The sequence below is a fragment of the Zonotrichia leucophrys genome, chromosome 1 (genome assembly GCF_028769735.1).
Source record: "Zonotrichia leucophrys gambelii isolate GWCS_2022_RI chromosome 1, RI_Zleu_2.0, whole genome shotgun sequence".
Lineage (NCBI taxonomy): Eukaryota > Metazoa > Chordata > Aves > Passeriformes > Passerellidae > Zonotrichia > Zonotrichia leucophrys.
Window position 1 is genome coordinate 9,843,678 of NC_088169.1, and position 19,895 is coordinate 9,863,572.

Sequence of the window (19,895 nt, forward strand, 5' to 3'; positions counted from 1 at the left end):
TATTTGGACTGTAGTTGTATAAAATGTTCCAACATTGGCTAGTAAACCTAGAAAATGTGCAATGATGTTTTGACCAAGAAAGCTTTTAAATCAGTGATGTGTCAGCAAAAATATAACACTCAATTTGTGTAAATTTTAATTCTTAATTTTCAGTAGAATTACAGAAATACTTGTATCATTGCTTTTACAATTTTAGGATCATATATGCAAATTTAGTATCTTATATATATGCAAAAGGACAGCTAAGGAGTCTTGTTTTCTAAACCAGATGATGATAGCAGAATTCTGTGGCCAGTTGAATTGGTGGGAATTGTATCTGGGAAGGAGGTGAAATCTGGTTTGGTCTTGAATGTATGCTTTAAAAACTGTCAGCCATGATATTTTGGCAAGTTACACTGTTGTGTAATGTGTGACAGAGAAGTCAGAACTGAGCAATTGGATATAAAAAAAACTCCAAAACAAAAAAATCCAAACATTGAGGACTGTTGTGCATGAAAAGATTATAATTTATCAGTTGTTTTGTAGCACCAATATTGAAAAGTGAGATGCACTGATAAGTAAAAGTTCTGTAAGATGACTCTGCATTCACAGGCAGAAGGCCAGAACTTTCTGTGTCAAAGCTCTTTAAAAGCAGAGGAGCCAAGCTCAGCAGAACCACATGAAAAATGTAAAATTGCTTTTTGTATTTATTTGAAATCTGTCATTTTTAAAGCAGCATTTTTGCACATTTCCAATGTATTATTTATGACTTCATAGAGCACAAAGTACTTTTTATTACTCTTCATTGTATAAAATTCTTTTCCCTATCCTGCAAAATATCTCTTGACAGGAATATTTTTGTAGCCCATAATTTAAATAAATTAATATATTTATGTATCATCTGCTATCTTAGGATCCAATAAGGGTCAGTGGATTGCACCATTTACTCCCAAACCAGGAGAGCATTCTAATTAGAAATTCTTCCTAGGAAAATGTTCTGCCTTAATTTATAGGCACAAGTCATGCAGATCATACTTTTTACTGTCTTCACTGATAAGGATTCTGCATTTTAGATTTGACATGAAATTAATACACTTTTTTCTGTTGTTATTTGCAGTTCTTTCCAGCAATGATTTCTTTTTATTTTCCCCTAATTAATAAATAAAATATTCAAATAGCTTTGAGCCCGTAGTAGATACTTTGGTGCCTGTGAAAATTACAAAAGACAATTTATGAATATTTTAAGATTAAGCAGATAAACTGAGTTACAAATTGTATACCATCTGCAGTAAAACTCATTATTTTTTCTGGAAATACTTTGACAGATTTAATTGAGAGCCTTGCAGAGATCTGTATTCACCACATTAATTCACCTTTATTGATCGAGATTATAACCTCATTGTTATAAACTCTGTTTGTTTGAGCTCTGGTTTTCATGAAGTAGGAAAATGGAGTATCAGCACTTATTCTGCAATTCTCCACTGATTTTTTGATCACGCAATTGGTGGATTATCAGCACAGTGGTTTAGCAATTCAAGTGGTTTTCAGTTACCATAGTTCCTCTCATAGCTCTTGAAATATTCTTGAGTAATTTATTCTTTTGGAACTTTTCAAGCATTCCAATATTTGCTGCAAACAAAAATTAATTATTGAAGTGCTTAAGCAAATTATTTTGATGCTTTTGAGGCCACATTTTGTGCAGAGAACAAAACCCAGTCTTTGTTTTACAATCTCATTACTTAAATTGCTCCTGTTCTGTCCCTCTTTCTCCCACGCTCACATATGGATAATTTGTGATTCTGAAATACAGAAAATTGGTAAAGAAAATCCTGCATGGTCACTGGAAGGAATGGCTATAAGGAAAAATTACTAAAATTTTAAAATTAAGTGTAAGAAAATATTCTTTACTGTAAGAATTTGATAGAATTTATGAATGTATTGATTAGCATTTAGCCAAGACTTTTTGATCAACTTCAAAGGTATAATTTTGCATATTTTTATGAATTTTATTCTAATTGTTGATAACTTTTAAGCATATTGATGGCAAGGATTGGTATTTAAAATTAATGAATTCTCTCTCACACTTTGCTTCTCCCTAATATTGTGATTCAATAGACCAAAATAATACTAGGATTTTATATTGATACATAAAATCAGATTAATTAGTCAGAATTCTATGTTCATTAATCATTAATTAGTCATTTATTCTATGATCCATTACCATTAGTGCCATTCCATGTGTTCCCTTACATCAAAATTTATATAGCTTGAGCATTTTCTTCTGTCTTCTTTATCCTTTTCATAATGGTTTTATTTTTTTATTCTTCTTGCACATCTATCTTGTCTTTAAGATTAAAAAAAAAACAAAAAAAGGGTAATTTCCTGAAATTGCAGTCACTCCTCTTCCTCTTTGGAGCCAAATTCTGACTTAATTACTGTGAGTAATTTTAGTAGTTTTTAAAAATTTTTAATTTGAAATTATTTAGGTTTGTTTTAATTTAGTTGAGTTTATTTGTATTTAAGTAGAGTTTTCTTAATGAAAGAAAATTTGGGATTCTAATTTTTTTTTTTTTAAGTTTGAAGTTATATATTGTATTTTTCCTCTGGATTGAAACCTATTTCCATTTTGTTTATTTTGTTTTTAACTTCACTGTTTTATACCTGTGCTTCTCAGTTGCTGTCTCTCAAAGAAAAAGACATTCTTCCTTATAATTGTTTAAAATAATCCTTCTTAGTAGGGATAGTTTGTCAGTGTTTTTCATGTCACACCTCTACCTCACTCAAAGCTGCAGAAACAAAGGATTCCATTAGATGTAGGTATTTTCAAAGCAAGTTGTCTTGGATTCTCATAAGAATTCCCCATTTCAAATTTTACAAGTTCCATTAATAATAGTTTTCTCAAGTCCTTGGTAAGACACAATGAACAAAATCACCTTTGGATATGTGTCACAAAAATTCTAATAATCACAAATGAGAACTTCTCTTACTATATAATAGCATAAAATGTCACCTCCTCAGATTTTATATGGAGCAACAATTAAACATGTAAAATGTATTTATTTTGGCTTAGAAACTCTCCACAATGTATTCAAATATTGAAGGAAAATAATTTAGATGCAGGTAGAATGCTATTTGGTATTTCCAAAAGTTTTTGTAGATCTAAAATTCTTAGACAGAGGCAAGAAATGGAAGAAATGAAAATATGCTAATGGAAGCCAGTATATAAAATCTTCCAGAATAACATTAATGTTATTTAAAGGCACTCTGTACATACTAGATTTTATGTTATTAAATAGAGATCTGGCAACTTATAAATACAGGGTTTATAGTCTCTGTATTTTATCTTCTTGTCATGTTTGATTACAATTTAACATGCAATACAAAAATGTATCACAGGAATAATTTAACTATTATTCTCTTATGTCACTAGAATGAGACACTGCGATTTAAAAAGAAATAACAGAAACAATCAAGATTGTGCACAGAAAATTGAGCTGGGAAAAAGATACAATTAGTGATCACCAGATTTTGTAACTTTAATGAAGTCCTTGTTTGTATTGTGTTTCCTACTACTGATCTTTTTCAGGTGCCCATTATGGATCTCTTCAGGCAAGTAGAAGAGCTCTTTGGGGACAAAAATTGGTTAATTTCCTTGCACTTACTCAAGAGATATTTTTTAATATCATAAATTCTAATTGGATGGCTGACACCTGGAATGGAAGCTTTACTTCATTTTGTATTTGTTTTGAACAGAGGAAATACTTGTGCATGTCTGGCAGTCTGTTTTTGTGAAACTAATTCCTGGCTAATACAACACCTGGTACCTATTTGTTTTAGGTGTAATTTCATTTGTTGCTGAAGATGAGGACCAGCAGCAGCCTCAAGGCAGCAGCTCAGCACAGAGGACAGATGGCAAAGGGGCCCTTCAGAAGCTGCCAGCCAGGACTCCTGATGCAGATGACGTTGGTATGTTTGTTATTATGGAGGCATTTGTTGTCAATTTTCATAAAATTACGTCATAATGTGGTTTAAAATTAAATGAATACTTAGTATGCACAGCCTACAAAAAGTGTGTGAAATCCTTTTGTGCTTTCTGAAATATTTTAATGAATTGTTAAGCTCAGTTTTTTCTTTTCCTTCCCCCCCCCTCTTTTTACAACATCAGTGACTGTTGTTTGTTGTTGGAGAAGGACAGAATGTTTTTAATGGTTTCTTTGTAACTCTCCAATAATGCTGTTAGTGCTGATGTCAGAGCAGGCCTTTTCTGAAATTCATATTGCTTCACTTCTTTCCACTGTGGAAAAAACTTTCTTATAACAGTCAGACATAGATACTCCTTTGATACAATAAAATTGAAAAGAAAAGATTCCAGAACACCTATTTACTTTCATATTGTCACCACCTGCTTTATTCTAAGCAGTATCTGCATTACTTTTGAGATTGCAAGTGTTCCACAAGAACACTTTTGTGGATACACCAAATAGACAAAGCCAGGGTTTTTGTTTGTTTTGAGATTAATTTCTCCACTTTCCTATTTATATTTGCAAGCATAATTTGGCCTATAGAACCATGTTCTTTATGCTTTTAACATCTAATTTGGTATATATTTAAATTATCAAGCATTTTTTAAATTGATTAAAGAGTATTTCTTGCAAGGAAAGCTATCAAGGAAAGTTTTAAACTAAAAAAGTTGATTTAGTCAATATTGAGTTTTTAGGAAATTAAGAAGGGCTTGCAGATTGGAGATCTCTGTCTTTATAACTGTATTTTCTAGACAAATTAAAACTGGAATTTATCAAGCTCTAAAAAGAATTAGAAGCTAATTTTGTCAATAAATTAGAAATAACTTGAGTGAAGTCAATGTGAATATCAGAAAGTCTGTTCTTTTATAGTCTATTAATAATCTGTACAGCAACAAGGAAGTTGGTTGACATTAAAACTCATGCAACACCTCATTGGAACTTTACAGAAGAAGAATTTTAAGAAGGATCAAATTAAGATGATATATGCAGATAACATACTAGAGACAAGAATTATAAATTTTCCAGATATTAAGTGGAATTAATAATAAAAACAATATAAAGGGTGATGCCAGGTAAATGGGAGATAATATTCAAATCTCTACTCAAAGCCTGAGAATATTAATGAATTTTGTTAAGCTTTAATTTCCCAAATGAAACATTTTTCTTATGAGATATTTGCAAATTGAGGAATTATCACTCCAAAGCTAGTAAAGGCTGTAACTTAAAGTAACTAAACATAGAAGGTTAAGCAAGAAAATAGTTTAGGAGAATGGATGTCTCAGTACTGACCCTGTCACTGATATGAATGGAGGGTGTTGTTCTTAGGTAGAAAATCCAATGTAACTTCATGGTTTGCTATTATCATTACTGTAACAGTTTTGCTAAATGTGATTCCCTAGTGGCTGTGTGAGACTGATTGGTCTATTTATGCATTTAAATTTTCAAACATGTTTGACACATTAAAAGACAATAAATAATACCGTAAAATATCAGTCTAATAACTTGCTGAGAGGAGCCAGGCAATCAGCCCCGAATCAGCTCTTTTGTTGCCACTAATTTACATGGAAATAATCATTCCCACACAGAAAATCCCATTGGTCATTGGAGCAGTCTGCACACCTTTTTTTCTGTATGGCTGCCTCAAGTTACTTCATCTTCTCTTTCAGTTGCCATTTTTTGCTATTTCTGTGCAACTCTAGTGTTTTATCTTTGTCTTATTGCGACCTACATGTTTCTAGTAAACTACTGACTCAAGCTGCAGGAGTGCTGGCAATGTTTAGGGCATCATTAGGATTATCCCCCTCTCCTCTTCAGCATCCCTCCCACTCTGTCCAGCAGCAGGACTCAGCACAGAGCTGGCACTTCAGCCCCAGCTCTCAGTGTCCTGCCAGCAGTGATGTCCCTCAGTGTTTGTTTGTACAAGACTGGGGAATTTTGCATGGGCTGTTGTCCTGTGGTGGCTGCCCTAAGCATTGCCTTTATCTAAAGATTTTACTTCCCACTTTGTTTGCCTTATGTAATGCATTTAGGTTTTTATGTCATTGCCAAGTTTTTGAATTTCCTTGTACTTGAAAGGCTAAACATCAGAAAGACACTGCTTGTAAATAGGCCATGATGAAAAGGGGGAGCCAAGTCAGACATTAATTTTGGCAAAGCCTGGTTTAATTGTCTTCTTAAAGCTAATTTATGCTCCAACCAGGCTTTCAATGGCAGGCAATTTTTTCTAGCCTAAGTTGTCATTGTAGTTCTTATGAAATGTCTCTGAATTGAGTGTCTTCCCTGTTGAGTTTAAAAACTGCTTCTGAATGATTCTTCGAGCACCTGATGCCTTTGGAAGGTAAAGGTGCTTGCACATGTGATTCTCCTGGACTTCCAGGCTTGAAATCAATCCCTTGAGGGCTGAACATCTATAGGAACACTATGGGGTATTCATATAGGAAGATGTCTTTATATGAGGATAATATCTTTGTTCTAGGAACTGTTGAAGTGATTAAGAGGTAAACAACACTCAGGATGTCAAAAATATAAAAAAGGTTAGCATTTGTTCATTATAATTCTTTTAAAAGATCATAAGACCTGTGGATGCAATGGTAAATGATAGGATTTATTCAGTATTAATGCAATAAGATGTTTCACATACCTTTAATATATTAAAATATAATTGATACATCTCTCATGCATATTTATTTCTGGAATTAATGTCTTTTTAAGAGGACTGTTTTATAAAATCAATTTAAGTTACCAGCCCATAAATTTTGATTGGGTACTTAAGCTATTTTTCAGTCCAATCTACATTCTGTATGTTCATACATGGTGTGCTCCAGTTTCAGATTAGTTCAAGTTTCCCTCTTCAGGGAAGAAATGAAGACCTATGCAGAGAAAATAATCCTATGTAAATTGCATGCACATTTGCAAATTTAAAATACTAACCACAACTTGGTTTGTTTGTGAGTTGTTTTGTTTGTTTTATTTTTGTTTTGGTTTTTTGTTTGTTTGTTTTTCTATGATTTTTTAATAGCATTTTCACATTTGCAGCTATACTTATGCCAAGGCATACAAGCTCTGGGGAATGGTATAACATATGTAGAACATTAAGTATTAGACTGTTTTATGCCTTCTTCCTTTGTCAAAAACATTGTTCAATTACTGCTAGCTTTCTCAGTAGGTGCCCCTTCTGCAGTACTGCAGTCTGCTGGATGTTATGAATTTTCCTGTGCCCTTCTGAGACTCAGAACAGCTTGATCCTCCCAGTAAAATAACATGTTGTTTTGAAACAATTCAGAAATAGAAATGCTTAAAGGACCTCTGGCCCACATGGAATTTTGTGGGGCATGGTACTGTGTGCAATTAAAAATCTGTGCAAACAATGCATGGTAGCCCATTTAAAATTAATAAAGAGAGCAATCTGTAATTGCTCACAGAGTGAGGCTGCTGATGAGCTTCAGGTTGCATCACCCTCCTGCAGGAGGTGTTGGAATATTGTTGTGCTGAGAAGGCAGGTAATGCTGCATCTGCACTAACCACAAATTAGTCACTCCTCTTGTCAACCTGTACATCTGCATATTTTTGGATATCATAGCATGTAGGATTGCATCTGCATATAAAGAGATTAAATTTTATTACCCAATTTAAGTGTCTGTGATGTGCATTATGCTTGTTTTGAAATTCTGTATAGGCTGCAAACTGCATTTCTGAGAAATATATCATTCTGTTATGTCTGGCAGACCTCAAATGTCTATGTATGGAATTTTGTCAATTATTAGCCCATTTAATAGAAAAAAATGTTCTGAAATACAAAATCCTTAGCAGAAATAATGAGTGGGGCTCACATGACAGGTCCAGGTGTAAGCCCTTACTTGTTGTCTGTGACAGAAAACATTCAGAGTGATATAAAAAAAAAAAAAAAGACATTTTTGAAACTTAAGAGGAAATGAGCAACAGAGCAGCAGTCTCCCTGCAGCCAGTGCCCTTGTTGTTATGCTGGAGTGTTTGACATGCTCTTTCTAGGTCATCATTTTGCCTTTCCTACCTTGTCATGCTTACAAACAATTATTATTTTACCCTTTAGCAAGTAATGAATTATAAACACACAGAGTACATAATGGTAATGAAAAGGAGCACTAATATTTACCAGCTCCTCACAGTCCTGTAAGCATGGCTGGGGCTGGAGATAATGAGGTGAGGAGAGAATAGAGGGAAGGTCCCCATCAGTCTCCTCTATCATCCTGTTTCAATGGCTGTGACCTGTGAAAGTGTTCACTGAGCCAGAAAACAGGAAAAAGTCAAACTTTATGGCCTAATAGATGGGGCAGTTCATAGGAAGTGGAGTTCAAATCAAATATGGGATTTTTAAAAAAAGTCTTAGAGTGTGGAGTTTTTCTAGCTGAATAATGGCTTGAATATTTTACATTAATCTAAATGTTATGAAACATTCAAATTAATCTTTCACAAAAAAATATGAAATTCTCCCCAAGATATTTGACATTCAAATTAATGCAACATCAACAGTATTGTCTAAGGGTGAGAACAGCTTCCTCCAAGGTTTATGTTCAGTCCCTCAAGCAGAGGAAATAATTGAGTAAACATTCTCAGGGCCTGTTTGGAAAATCCAACAGTTAAGCTAATTTATAAAAAGATTTACAAATCCAGAGTAAAGTTTATATATATATTAATAATAATATACGTATTTATTTCTTTCAAGTTTCTGAAAAATATGCAATTCAGAAATATCAATTAAAGCATTAGATTGAGTCCAAATTATGTTTTTAAGATGTCAGGGAGTATAATTTCCAACAGGAGAAGAAAAGAAAGCACATTTCTCCTTCCAATCTAATTTTTTCTTCTTTTTCCTATTGCTGTTATTATTAATATTATTAGACATAGTGCTGGACTTTGGTAACTAGACGAGCTTGCACCATGTACTGCTGTCACTGCCTCTGAAGCTAGAAATAGGTTATTCCTAAAGAATGTTTGTGGTTAGGGCATTATAATTGTGCAAGTAATTATTTTGTTAGTAAAAAAGTTTCAGTTAATGTTTTCTCATGGATTTGTTTCATGTCCATCTCCTGTCCCCTCAGTAGCCTGCTGCTGGCATTTGCTGAGGATTTTTATTTCTGTAGCATCTGCAAAATAAATTTCCCATTCAGAATTCTGGCTTTTAGTTTATCCAGACACTGGGCACTCCTGCATTCTCACACATTCAGTTATGGGGTAGCTTTGCTGAACTAACCAGCAAAGGACCACTCTTATTTTTACAGAGCAGGCAATAGATATTTTTTGTCCAGTGCAGTGCTTTGTTTGTTATGGTCTGGATTGTCTCTCTCAAAATGTTTCTTTTGCTTTCTCTGTGGGTAGAGTCCTAATAGTTCTTGGCACAACTATGAAATTTTAAGTATTAGGGAACTACAGTTTCCCAGTGTGTCAAAAGACAGGTAATATTTTATACACTATCATCAGAGAGTGAGTGTATGTGTGTGCAAGAAGTTTTGTGAAATTTAGAATTAATTGTAAAAATGTGATTAGTATTTCTGGTAATATACAAAAGTTTATTTGTGATATTTAGGAAGAATTTATCTTTCATAATGTGATATATACATTTACTATTATTGAATGTTTGAAAGAATTTCAGGATTGCTTTCACTAACTTCTCTGGATTCATTGCTTGTCTCCACCTTATTTGCCCAGCAATATATTGAGAAATTAGTAAGAACAACCTTATAAAGTTCATCTACTGTAAATATGGCAGACAATATCCATTAAATTAATGAAGTGTTGATTTTATTAACATGGAATTACATAAGCATAAAGATCTTCTGCTTGAAAATTAATGGAATTTTACTTCATAGTTTCTTTTTATTATTGAAGACATAAATTGCTCACACAACTCCACAATATGTTTTCTGCAATCTAATGAAAATCTGCCCACTTCATCATTGTGCTCAGGATGCTATTTCATAGAAGTGGTTTTGTACTTTATGGATGTATAGAGAAATAAATGTCATTTTCCTAAAATGGCCTGGTTGCTCAGCAGAAATCCTTAATACCTCTTTCAGGGAAGACATATTTTTTATTCCAGAAAAAATGTTGCCTTTTCTGTGTGCGATGTTGCTTTGTGTTGCCTTTTTGCCTTTCCTTAGGGGAATAAGATGAAATGCCTGCTCTGTGACAGAGTTTAGAATGGAAAGTTACCCAAATCCCAATGAACTTGAAAGGTTCATTTTAAAGTAAAAGGGTTATACTGAAAAATAGACATTTGTCAGTTTTAATGCCTTTGCCTAGCTATGTTTCCCATGAAACACCACAGTAAGACTGTATTAGAGTTAATAAAATGCTTTTGGTCACTTTGATATTTTTAGCAAACCCCCAGTACTTTGAAAAAAAATAATTTTGATCTGTAAATACAGAATAATTTTTTTCCTAATAATGGCGGTTAGGAATCACTCATTGGGGTATAAAATTCGTAATTCTGGGCTATCTTCATGTAGCAAATAGGCATTCTTAGCTTCAATATTTAGCATGTTTTTAAGAGGAAACTGCCTACACTGAGCCTGCCTGAGTATGGTAGAGAATTTAAAAGTGAACCCTGTTGGGAAGTGAGCTGGCTTCTCACTGAAGTCTCATGTAGGTTCATATCATAAAATCAAATTTAATTCACATTAAAGGATCAGTTAAAAATTCATGTATATTCAAGGAAATGTTTTCAATTTAGTTTCCTGGTAGTTAGTAGGGGTAAAATCTTTGAATACTAATTACATTCTGTAATAGAAATGAAGATATGTTGTACTCAGCATTTCTGGGGTCCTCTTGGTGTTTTTATTTTCTGTTTTGAAAATGCTGAATTGCAAGCTGGGGATATAAAACTTCTAGGGAAATAGTGCAATTGATCTTACAGTTGCAAGGGAGATTCTATAATTCAGTCGATTGAATGGTATTTGGCTGTCAGGTGAAAGGCTTGTGCTCCTTGTATGTGCTGCAACTCATAACAACAGTTATTTGCTTTTGTGACACAGCACTAGCAAAAACTGAGTTCACTTTGTCCTCAGTGAGCTTTTTTTTAATTTGTTGTATTGTCAAAAATAAAATAAAACTTGGAATTTCACAATAAAGACAATGAAGTATATTTCACCACAGCATGATACACCTGGAGGATTGTTAAGGACCTTTAACAGGTCTTTGCTGCTAAGACTTAAAATTAAAAAGCCTTTGCAGTAACTAAGTGCCATATTTTGAGCAGACTTCTGCAACTGGAGAATTTCTGCTGCTTTTCTGCTGTCTTTTTGTATTTTTTTAATTGCTAGCTTTGTCACAGGTCATTGTGTTTAACTAATTTACTCTTAATGTAATCTATGTTTCATCAATGTAAAATCATATTTAATTCAATAACTTGTGTACAACTGAAACAACAGTTGAAAACAAGAATTAATTACACATTGTTATGGTTATTTTTTTCAGTAGAAGACTTTTACCAGTTCTAAAGTCATATTAATTTAATATTTGGTTTTAACTGGTTACAGTTTTTTGATGTCAAATGTTCTATTTTAAAGAGTTCTTGACAGCCAAAAAGTTAAGTTTATGAAGGTATTTTATGTAGTAAAACACCATGTATTAAAAAAAAAAAAGAAATAACCCAAAAAAAAAAGAAAAAACCCCAAACAAAATTATGTTTTCTCTGAAGAAATAAAATATTAAATGCATACATTTATGAGCTCTTTTGCATATTTTGTTTTCATTCTGACATGAACAGGAAAACACTTTGGTATCATTTTAAGGAATTTCCTGACTGAAAATCATCTGAATATAACTTGACCTACTGTGCCAAGAGTATATCAGCTGTGACTGTGTGTACATGACTTCTGAGCTGGCTTTTGCCTTTTCAGACATGTTGAAATATTTGTGTGACACAGCTGCCCAAGCTTTTCACCTGGCAAGTGAATTCCTCACATAAGTCACAGTTTACACGCTCTTAAAATGTTCAGCTCTATGCAAAACCTGGCCAGTGAATGCTGTTTCTGCCAAGAGGCAGATAAAAAGTTCTAGGTTATTTTACCATATACTTTTTAAATTTTTCTCAAGCAATTGGTATTGGTGGCTCTTCTGACACAAGGTGTCTTTCCCTTCTGTTCTCTTTCTCGTTATTTTCCTCGTTACATGTTTTATATTGGGTTTGTGCCCATCCTTCAATATTACTGATGATTTTCCTAACCTTCCAGAGAGCCTACAGGGAACTTTAAGATCCCTTTGTCCATGATCACCCTTAGCTTTATATGCCAGCATAACAGGAATGAGCAATATTTTTTCTGTTTCTTATCTGAGACCTTAAAATTTGATAACCAGGAACAAGGTTACCTTTGTATCTTTTTGTTACCTTTAGATTTTTCCTAAGTTAAGACATAGGTAGACAAAGATAGAAAAATGGTGTCAGTAGAAATAAAGACATATATGGCAAATGGAGAAAAAACAGTAGTCCTTTGGGAGAAAGCAGTAGTCCTTTGGGAAAAATAACCTCTTAATTTAATTAATTTAAAAGTTGTATGAAGTAAGAGGAAGCAGAGAGGGTTAGTACATAATTTGGGGTCATTAGTTTAACACAGTCCTGACTCTGTGTTTCTTAACAAATTTTCACAATTCAATTTATGTGAGCTAAAGATTATGCCTGGGAATGAGGGTGTTTTGAGACATTTTGTGGAATAAGAGAGTATGTTAGTTAGGTAAAACTTAGTAGAAGTAACATGTTTCTTGTGCATTTTGACAACCATTCCTGTAGGATATTCTACAAAGTTATTTACTAATAAAAACTGCATGGCCTAGGTAATCTGTCCTGGTTCTTCTCCACCCTCACCACTGCAAAGTTCCACTGATACATTTTCTAAAGTCCACTGCATTTTCTAAAGTCCATCATTTGTTACTCTCTCCATCAGAGAGGTCACTCCTAGTAGCAATCTTTTGTGCATATGAAAATTGTAAGCATTATCTTTCCTCAAAAATCTTCTCTAAGGAAAATAAAATAATTTATTAAACAATAGTTGCTTTCTGAACTTCAAATTCTTATTGGTTGTACAAGTTTTTCTGTGGTTTTGTGTCTTTCCATAGTTGCCTAACAATCAGCTACTTTGTGGATTTTTTTTACTTTACTTCTTGAGTTATTCTTGTCTCTTTGCCCTTTGGAATTATTTCCTTATTCAATTCTTAGACTAGATTATTCTAAGTATCTTCTCCACTTAACCTCAGCTTCTTTCTTTGCCCGATCTTTGAATGAAGGTAATTATAATAACCAAATAACTGTGAGTCTTAAAGCAAATACCACTTATCTTCACATTAGAAGTTAAACAGTACTTTAAAAGTGTTAGTATTCTAAACAATCACTTCACTATATAATCTCCAATTATAGAAATTTATGCTGAGTGAAAAGTTCTAGTTCTTCTTCCTTGCTATTCAAACTTCTAAAACCATAGTGCAGTAGCTGAAATGGTATCATCTTCCTGTAAATTACCATGCAGATTCTGCCTGTGATGGCAATCTGATTTTGAGGTACCTACATGAGACATATTAATCATCTCTAAGAATAGAGAGAATTAGTAGAGCCAGGCAATAAAAGACAAAAGAATGCCTTAAAGGGAGAGTTTTGAGAACTCAATGTGACATAATAGGTATGAGGTACAGGTTGTTCCTGACACACAGACCATTGCGCTTGAAACCTACCAACTTTATTTTCAATGGTGTATTCATGGCAGATTCCTTATGTAGCATATTGTTAAATGTCCCTGCCATTCCACCTCTTCAGTGAGTATTCAGTTATGAAAGTCTGGAGTTCTTCTTAGTGTGGTCTTAGAAATGTAATTGACACGCTGGACCTACATTGGTAAGGTTTGTGACAATCCTTTGAATTCATTTCCCCAGAATTTATTCCTCAAACTCTTACTAAGGCAGAATATTTCCTTCCCTGTCTCCCTACCCTACTTCCCCCCACTTCCTCCCAAAACCACCAAAACTGAAGTTTTGACTCTTTTATTGCTAAAATTTGCTGGATTTCTTTTCAGTATTTGAAATTTTCTTACTCTTTGCATACTTTGTGTTTGCATATGTCATACTGTCTGCAGAGCTCAAAAAGGTGAGGGGAAATGAATTCTAATGAGAAATATATTGCCTGTGTTCTTGTTGATTTTTTATCTCATATTTTAGATCTGTATTTACTAATGTCACAAGTGCATGGATGACATACTGTCATGTGCCCTGGATTTCTTCCCATGCCACAATTTAATCAGAGAGAATTTAACATGTTTATAACATCAGATCCTGATTTCTGTCTCAGTGAGCACCAGCAGATAGATATTCTGTCACCAGTAGACAGGCTAGGCTAAATGTCATGTAGGATACATATCCTGGATAAGTGTAGGACAAAACCCAAATGGAGAGTTAAGAAAGAGCCTATACAAGGTGAATAACCATATTTGCCATATTTACATTTTCATCACTCATCTGCAAGGGAGAAGGGAGAGCTGTGACATCATCATTTAAAGTACTGAGAGTTTATGAAGGACATCAAGAATATTCTGAGGTAACGAGATATTTTCCATCTTCCACATCCCACAGACATAGCAGATCTGCTGGGTAATTTTTTTGAAGTTGTTACCTGGGAGATGGAGATGAGAAAGTGTCTATGGAGTAAAGGTGTCTAACTGAAAAATGGTGTTAGAACATCCTGCTGTGGTGGTATTAATAGCATGGAAGACTGAGCTTCAAAAATGGAAGACACCAACAGTGTTAGTCATCCATTTTCTTGAAATAAGCTGTCTAGTGTTAAAATTCTCTCTTCTTGTCACAGTTTGGAAGAAGTTTAGGGAAAAGGAATGTCTTTCATGGGCTAGTGGTATCTCAATTTCCACCATAAGGTGGTGATGTTCATTTGAAAAGATGGATTTGAAGCCAGAATTTAAAAAAGAGAGATTCTGGATTCCTGCCTTTTAATAGGTCACACACTTTTTCAGGGCTTTGTATTTTATTATTCACAGATAATTCCAAAACAAGGTTTAGATTTTTCATTAAAAAAAAAAAAAGTTCTAATTTCCATTTCCAAATTTTCCTGAGTGGAAAAGGCTCTGAAGATACAGTCCTTGCCTGGTTTGGGACAAGTCCTGAAGAAAAGGAACCTTAATCTACCTTGCAGATTTTCCTTTTGCAGAATGCCCCTCTTCACCAGGCCTGCCTATAGGTACTATATTAACTTGAAAATTCTGAATTAATTTAATATTAAGTACATATTGACATGTGAAAGTATCATAATTTAATTTTAAATTGCAGCATTTCAAAGGGATCTCTTTCATCCATCAGTTCCAATTTACATGTGCCAACTAATGCAATCTTCCATTCTCAGTAACTTTAAGGACTGTCCCTCTGCGTGACTTAGGCAGGGTACAGAATGTAAGGCACACTCTTAATTTATGGAAGTTGCTCTTGGAGAATTACAGCATCATATCCTTTAAGAACAAGATTAATGATTGATGAATATTAAAATATTTTTCCAAGTAGTGTTATACGGAATACATGACATGAATATTCATTTAAATGTTCAGGTTTCTTAGATACGTTCATGTACGTAAAATGGCAGTTGAGAAAAAAGTTTATCTTGCCATGTTATGCAAAAACATTTTAAAAGCTGTACAAATTGATTACTTTTGTTGAAAAAGTATAACCCTTAGGTGAGAAAACCCATGAGCTCAAGCCTAAAGGTGAAATCCCTAAACTAATAACTTCCCTGGAAGAGGAAAGTGTAGAAGTGTTGCCTTTTCAAGGATAAGTTAATTCTTATGTAGTAAAAGTCAATATAAATGTCTGACTTTTTGCATTATTTTGAACTCTTAATTTAATAGGGTTGCAATATTTTATTAATGAGTTAATGTTTTACAGCTTTCCCCCCTAAATCAAGTGCAGATTTTGTATACTTGGAAACTAAAAGTGAAGAGAGGTATCTAGAGCCAGTTAAAACAAGATTTAACTTCTTTTTCAGTGGAGTAATGGGTCTACCTATATAGAAAAAATTGCAGGTTTGTCCTTCAGCATGTGAACCAATCAGATTTATCGAGTGATACTGTCAAAAAAATCCAAATCCTTTTTCTAAAACATTTACATGTTTTAGGACTGATTAATGCAATTAGATTTGTATCTGGAATGAATTTGGAGGTTTATGGTGAGTCTGAAGTAATTCCCTAAAACTTTGTAATTTTTTTTTCTTTTAATGTAGCATGGTAGGGATACTAAAATTATCACTAAAAGTTAGCAAAAGAAAGGTCAGGTCTTTTAATATTAATTCTTAGATGATTAAGGTAAGTCCAGTTAGAAAAATAAGGAATGTAAATAATCATGGGTTTTACAGCTAGTCTGTTTCACATAATTTATATGAAAATGATTTATTCTAAATCAAAAAGGTTTAAATTTTGTTTTTTTTTCCTGCATGAGCTCTTTACATATTAAAAGCAGTTACATTTTTATATATTGTAGGAAACTAGGCAAAATGCAATTTTTAATTTATGTCTTACATTCTGTAAATGAGGACAACATTAGGGATGCTCACTCAGTGAGAATGTTCATAACTTCCAGCCTAGGAAGTTTTCTTGAGAATTAAGATATCATGCTGTGTTATTTCTCTGCCCACTATTACAAAATAAACCCAAACCCTTAAGCATCCTTATCTAAGAGTGTTTTGTTTGAAAATGGAATTGAATGTACTTTATTAATTTTTATTACTATATAAACTCTGAAAACATTAGGTAAAAATGCTGTAGAAAGAACTCAATTAAATTTGAAAATATCACTTAAATTCAGCTTTTTCCTTAAATAATCATATTTCTGATGCAAATATAAAATGTGAGTAAAAATTGGATATAGTATTTGAAATAAATCAATGTATTTAGCAGTACAATTCAAGTTTCCCCATTGTGTCCATATCACACATACACCCTCCTCCCAAAGAACCTGGGATTTTACACAAGGCCAATCTTCCTTCATCATCAGTGATGTGTCATTCAGAGCTGATGGACAGCTCTGTCTCCATCAGGAGAGAAGGATCTTTTCTTTTTATAACTGACAGCACATTTAATGGCTGGTGTTGCAGACAGAGGATGGATGAAAAGTAAATTTAAGGAAAGGGGACAGAGAGATGAGAAATTTCAGCTTGTGGCTGATATGGTAATAAGGGATTCTCATGCCAGTGATAGAGAGGAGCATCTTGAGAGCAGAAGGAAGAGGATTTAAGAATTGATGACTCTTCAGGATGTGATACAAAATAGAAGATTAAATGTGTAGGGCTTAAAACACTGATATGCTAGGGAAGATTTTATGACATTTTTTAAAATTGCACAATCAATGAAGAGATCAGGCCAAGAAGAAACAGTTTATTTGTATCACTGAAGAGAAGTAGGACAAGGCACCAGACTGATTTGATTATAAAAGGATATTCAGCTCAGTAAGAAAAACCAATAGTTTTGTTATATCATACAAGCTGGAATGAGGTTTAGAAGGGAAGTTTGAGATTTTAATCTGAAATGTTTGTTGAAGGTTCAAGTTTAATTTTCATGTAAATTGTAATTTTGTAATCCTGTGTTTTAAATACAGAACTGTCTGTTCACAAATGCCATTACTGTGGATAAATACTAGTTGAAGAAATTGACTTGTTATTAAGGAATGGATACAGAAATAATTCCAAAAATTTTCGATTTTGTTGTTCCCCCAGCTCAGGGTAACTACATGAAACAGGAATTACACACCTTTCTATGTTTCCAATGATTCCATAATAAAATCAAAAACTACAAAAAAAAAATGGGGAAAGTTCTAAAACCTTAAAATTAGGGACCTATTTTACAGTGGTGCTAACTGAATATGCAGCAGCTGACACATGGAGGTGCTGGTTTGCACTAACCATTAGTGACAGATGCTTGACCCTGGCTAGGCAGGGTGAAAGCCTGCTGACCAAAGGAGACACTAAAAGAGAAGGTGGTGGAGATTAAATATTGAAGTAGCTGCATTTTTATCTTCAGAAGATTTGTGCTCGCTCCTCTCTAGAGGTGATTTCCATCTGACTGCAATTTGTTTTGTTTATTCCATGAGATCTGACAAGATCATGACCTGGTGGTTGCATAAAGCAGGCTGAGGATTTTTATTTGTCATCGAGGGCCCGGAGTGAGGAGATAAGAGACCAAGCCTAAAGTCAAATGAAGTTTATCTCACAAGAAATCAAAGTGCAGTGCTCAGGCCCTAAGAAAAGACTTAAAATGCATTAAAAATGTCAATGGAGGTTTAGAAAAGTAGAGGGAAAAGGAAGAGTGCATACTTTTTTTTTTTTTACCTGCTTTTGAAATGTGTGCAGAAAACAGAAACAGAAATATAACCTTGTTCTGTGTCTTGAGAGGGAGCTATCTATGAGTTTCAGCCTGAGTATATTGAGTTTATCTCCATTGCCCCTGATCATTGAGCCTTTCCCAGCAGCTACTCTCTGGCAAAGTAAAACTCTTTGAAAAACTCTAACAAAAAATAATGAAAAAAATCCCCAAACTCCTGACCTTATGGTCTGTACTTTGAAAAATGAATTTCTAATACTACACTTCAGCCATGTAAGTTGTTTTTTTAGGTTTGAATGCTGAGATAGAACTAAAGGAAATTCTAAAAGCATTTGCTGTTATTCTGTTATTTTGATCTGTTTATAGTATTTTTTTTCCAGGGAGCTTAAGCTTTATAGCTTTGGAAGTGACTTCTAAGTATTCTTGAGAGGAAGAACTAGTTTCTGACTTTTGGGTTGCCTTAGGAAGAGAATAAATTTGGAGCAAAATTAGTCTATAATTACTTGGGGATGAGGAGATACTTGCAATAAATTGGCCTTGATGTAGCCTGTTCAAATAGATTACATGGATAAGGACATGAGCAGGGACTCACCTTTAAAGTCACTATTTGATACCAGATTTTCAGCTAAGTGAGGATAAATCCCTGTGTTTTATGTTTTTAACAGTGCAAGAAGGCAGCAAACAACGATTCAGCTTTGTTTTCACTGAGTAAAAGTTGACAGAACATCAAAGTTTGTACAACTTCAAGGCTTAATACTGAGCAAAAATTGCCGAAACTTTCAGTCAAGGGTTCAGCTGCAAAAACAAAAATATGCTTCTTCAGCAGAGAATTGCCAGGGTCATACCATGCATTAAGAAAACAGTTTCCATGAAAGTATTTTAAAATATTTAGGGACATATCAAGTGTTATGCAAATAATATTATCATTGAAAATATCTAACTACATGTTAGATATTTTCAATGATAATAACATTTTTTTTGTATGTATTTTTCAATGATAACTACATATCATTGAAAACTATATACAAGGTATTCCCTCCCAAACATGATAGCTGTTTTCCAGAAAGGAATTCTGTAAGTACTGAAGTTTATTTAGGGTCTCCAGAAAAAAGATTTGATTTTTCAAAATGGACAAAAATTTAACGAGAAATGAATCTAAACATTCAAATGCATAAAAAATAGAAAAAAGAAATCAAGAATTTCTAACATAGAAAATATTTTAATAGCTCAAAACTAATAAGAAAGTAACTTGACCTGAAAGCTTTGCTTTTGAGAAAGATCAGAAATTTTAGAGTAGTTTTTAAACAAAGTGAACAGAATAAATGACTTTGTATATTAAAGGGAGAAGAGAGAAGGGAAGTAGACAATAAGTTTTATATTACTGCAGTTATGAAGAACAGAAATGTTATTCAGGAAAGTTATGAATACTGAGGAGAAATGTGTGGTCAGAGAGAAAATGAAAGCTCTAAGTGTATATGGAAAAGTAACTTGGTTGCAGGATATATGAATTGCTGGAAGGTCTAATATTGTGACAAGTATGCAGGGTACTGTGTAAACCACATTT

The 19,895-nt window shown here is 33.5% G+C and overlaps 1 protein-coding gene across 1 annotated transcript in view; it reads left to right on the forward strand.

The window, feature by feature from the left end:
- CFAP47 (cilia and flagella associated protein 47) overlaps positions 1-19,895 on the forward strand; it is a 259,907-nt gene that overhangs the window by 133,856 nt on the left and 106,156 nt on the right. The window contains exon 51 of the mRNA XM_064710667.1: positions 3,817-3,945. Within this exon, the coding sequence (XP_064566737.1) occupies positions 3,817-3,945 (129 nt within the window). The remainder of the gene's footprint in view (positions 1-3,816; positions 3,946-19,895) is intronic.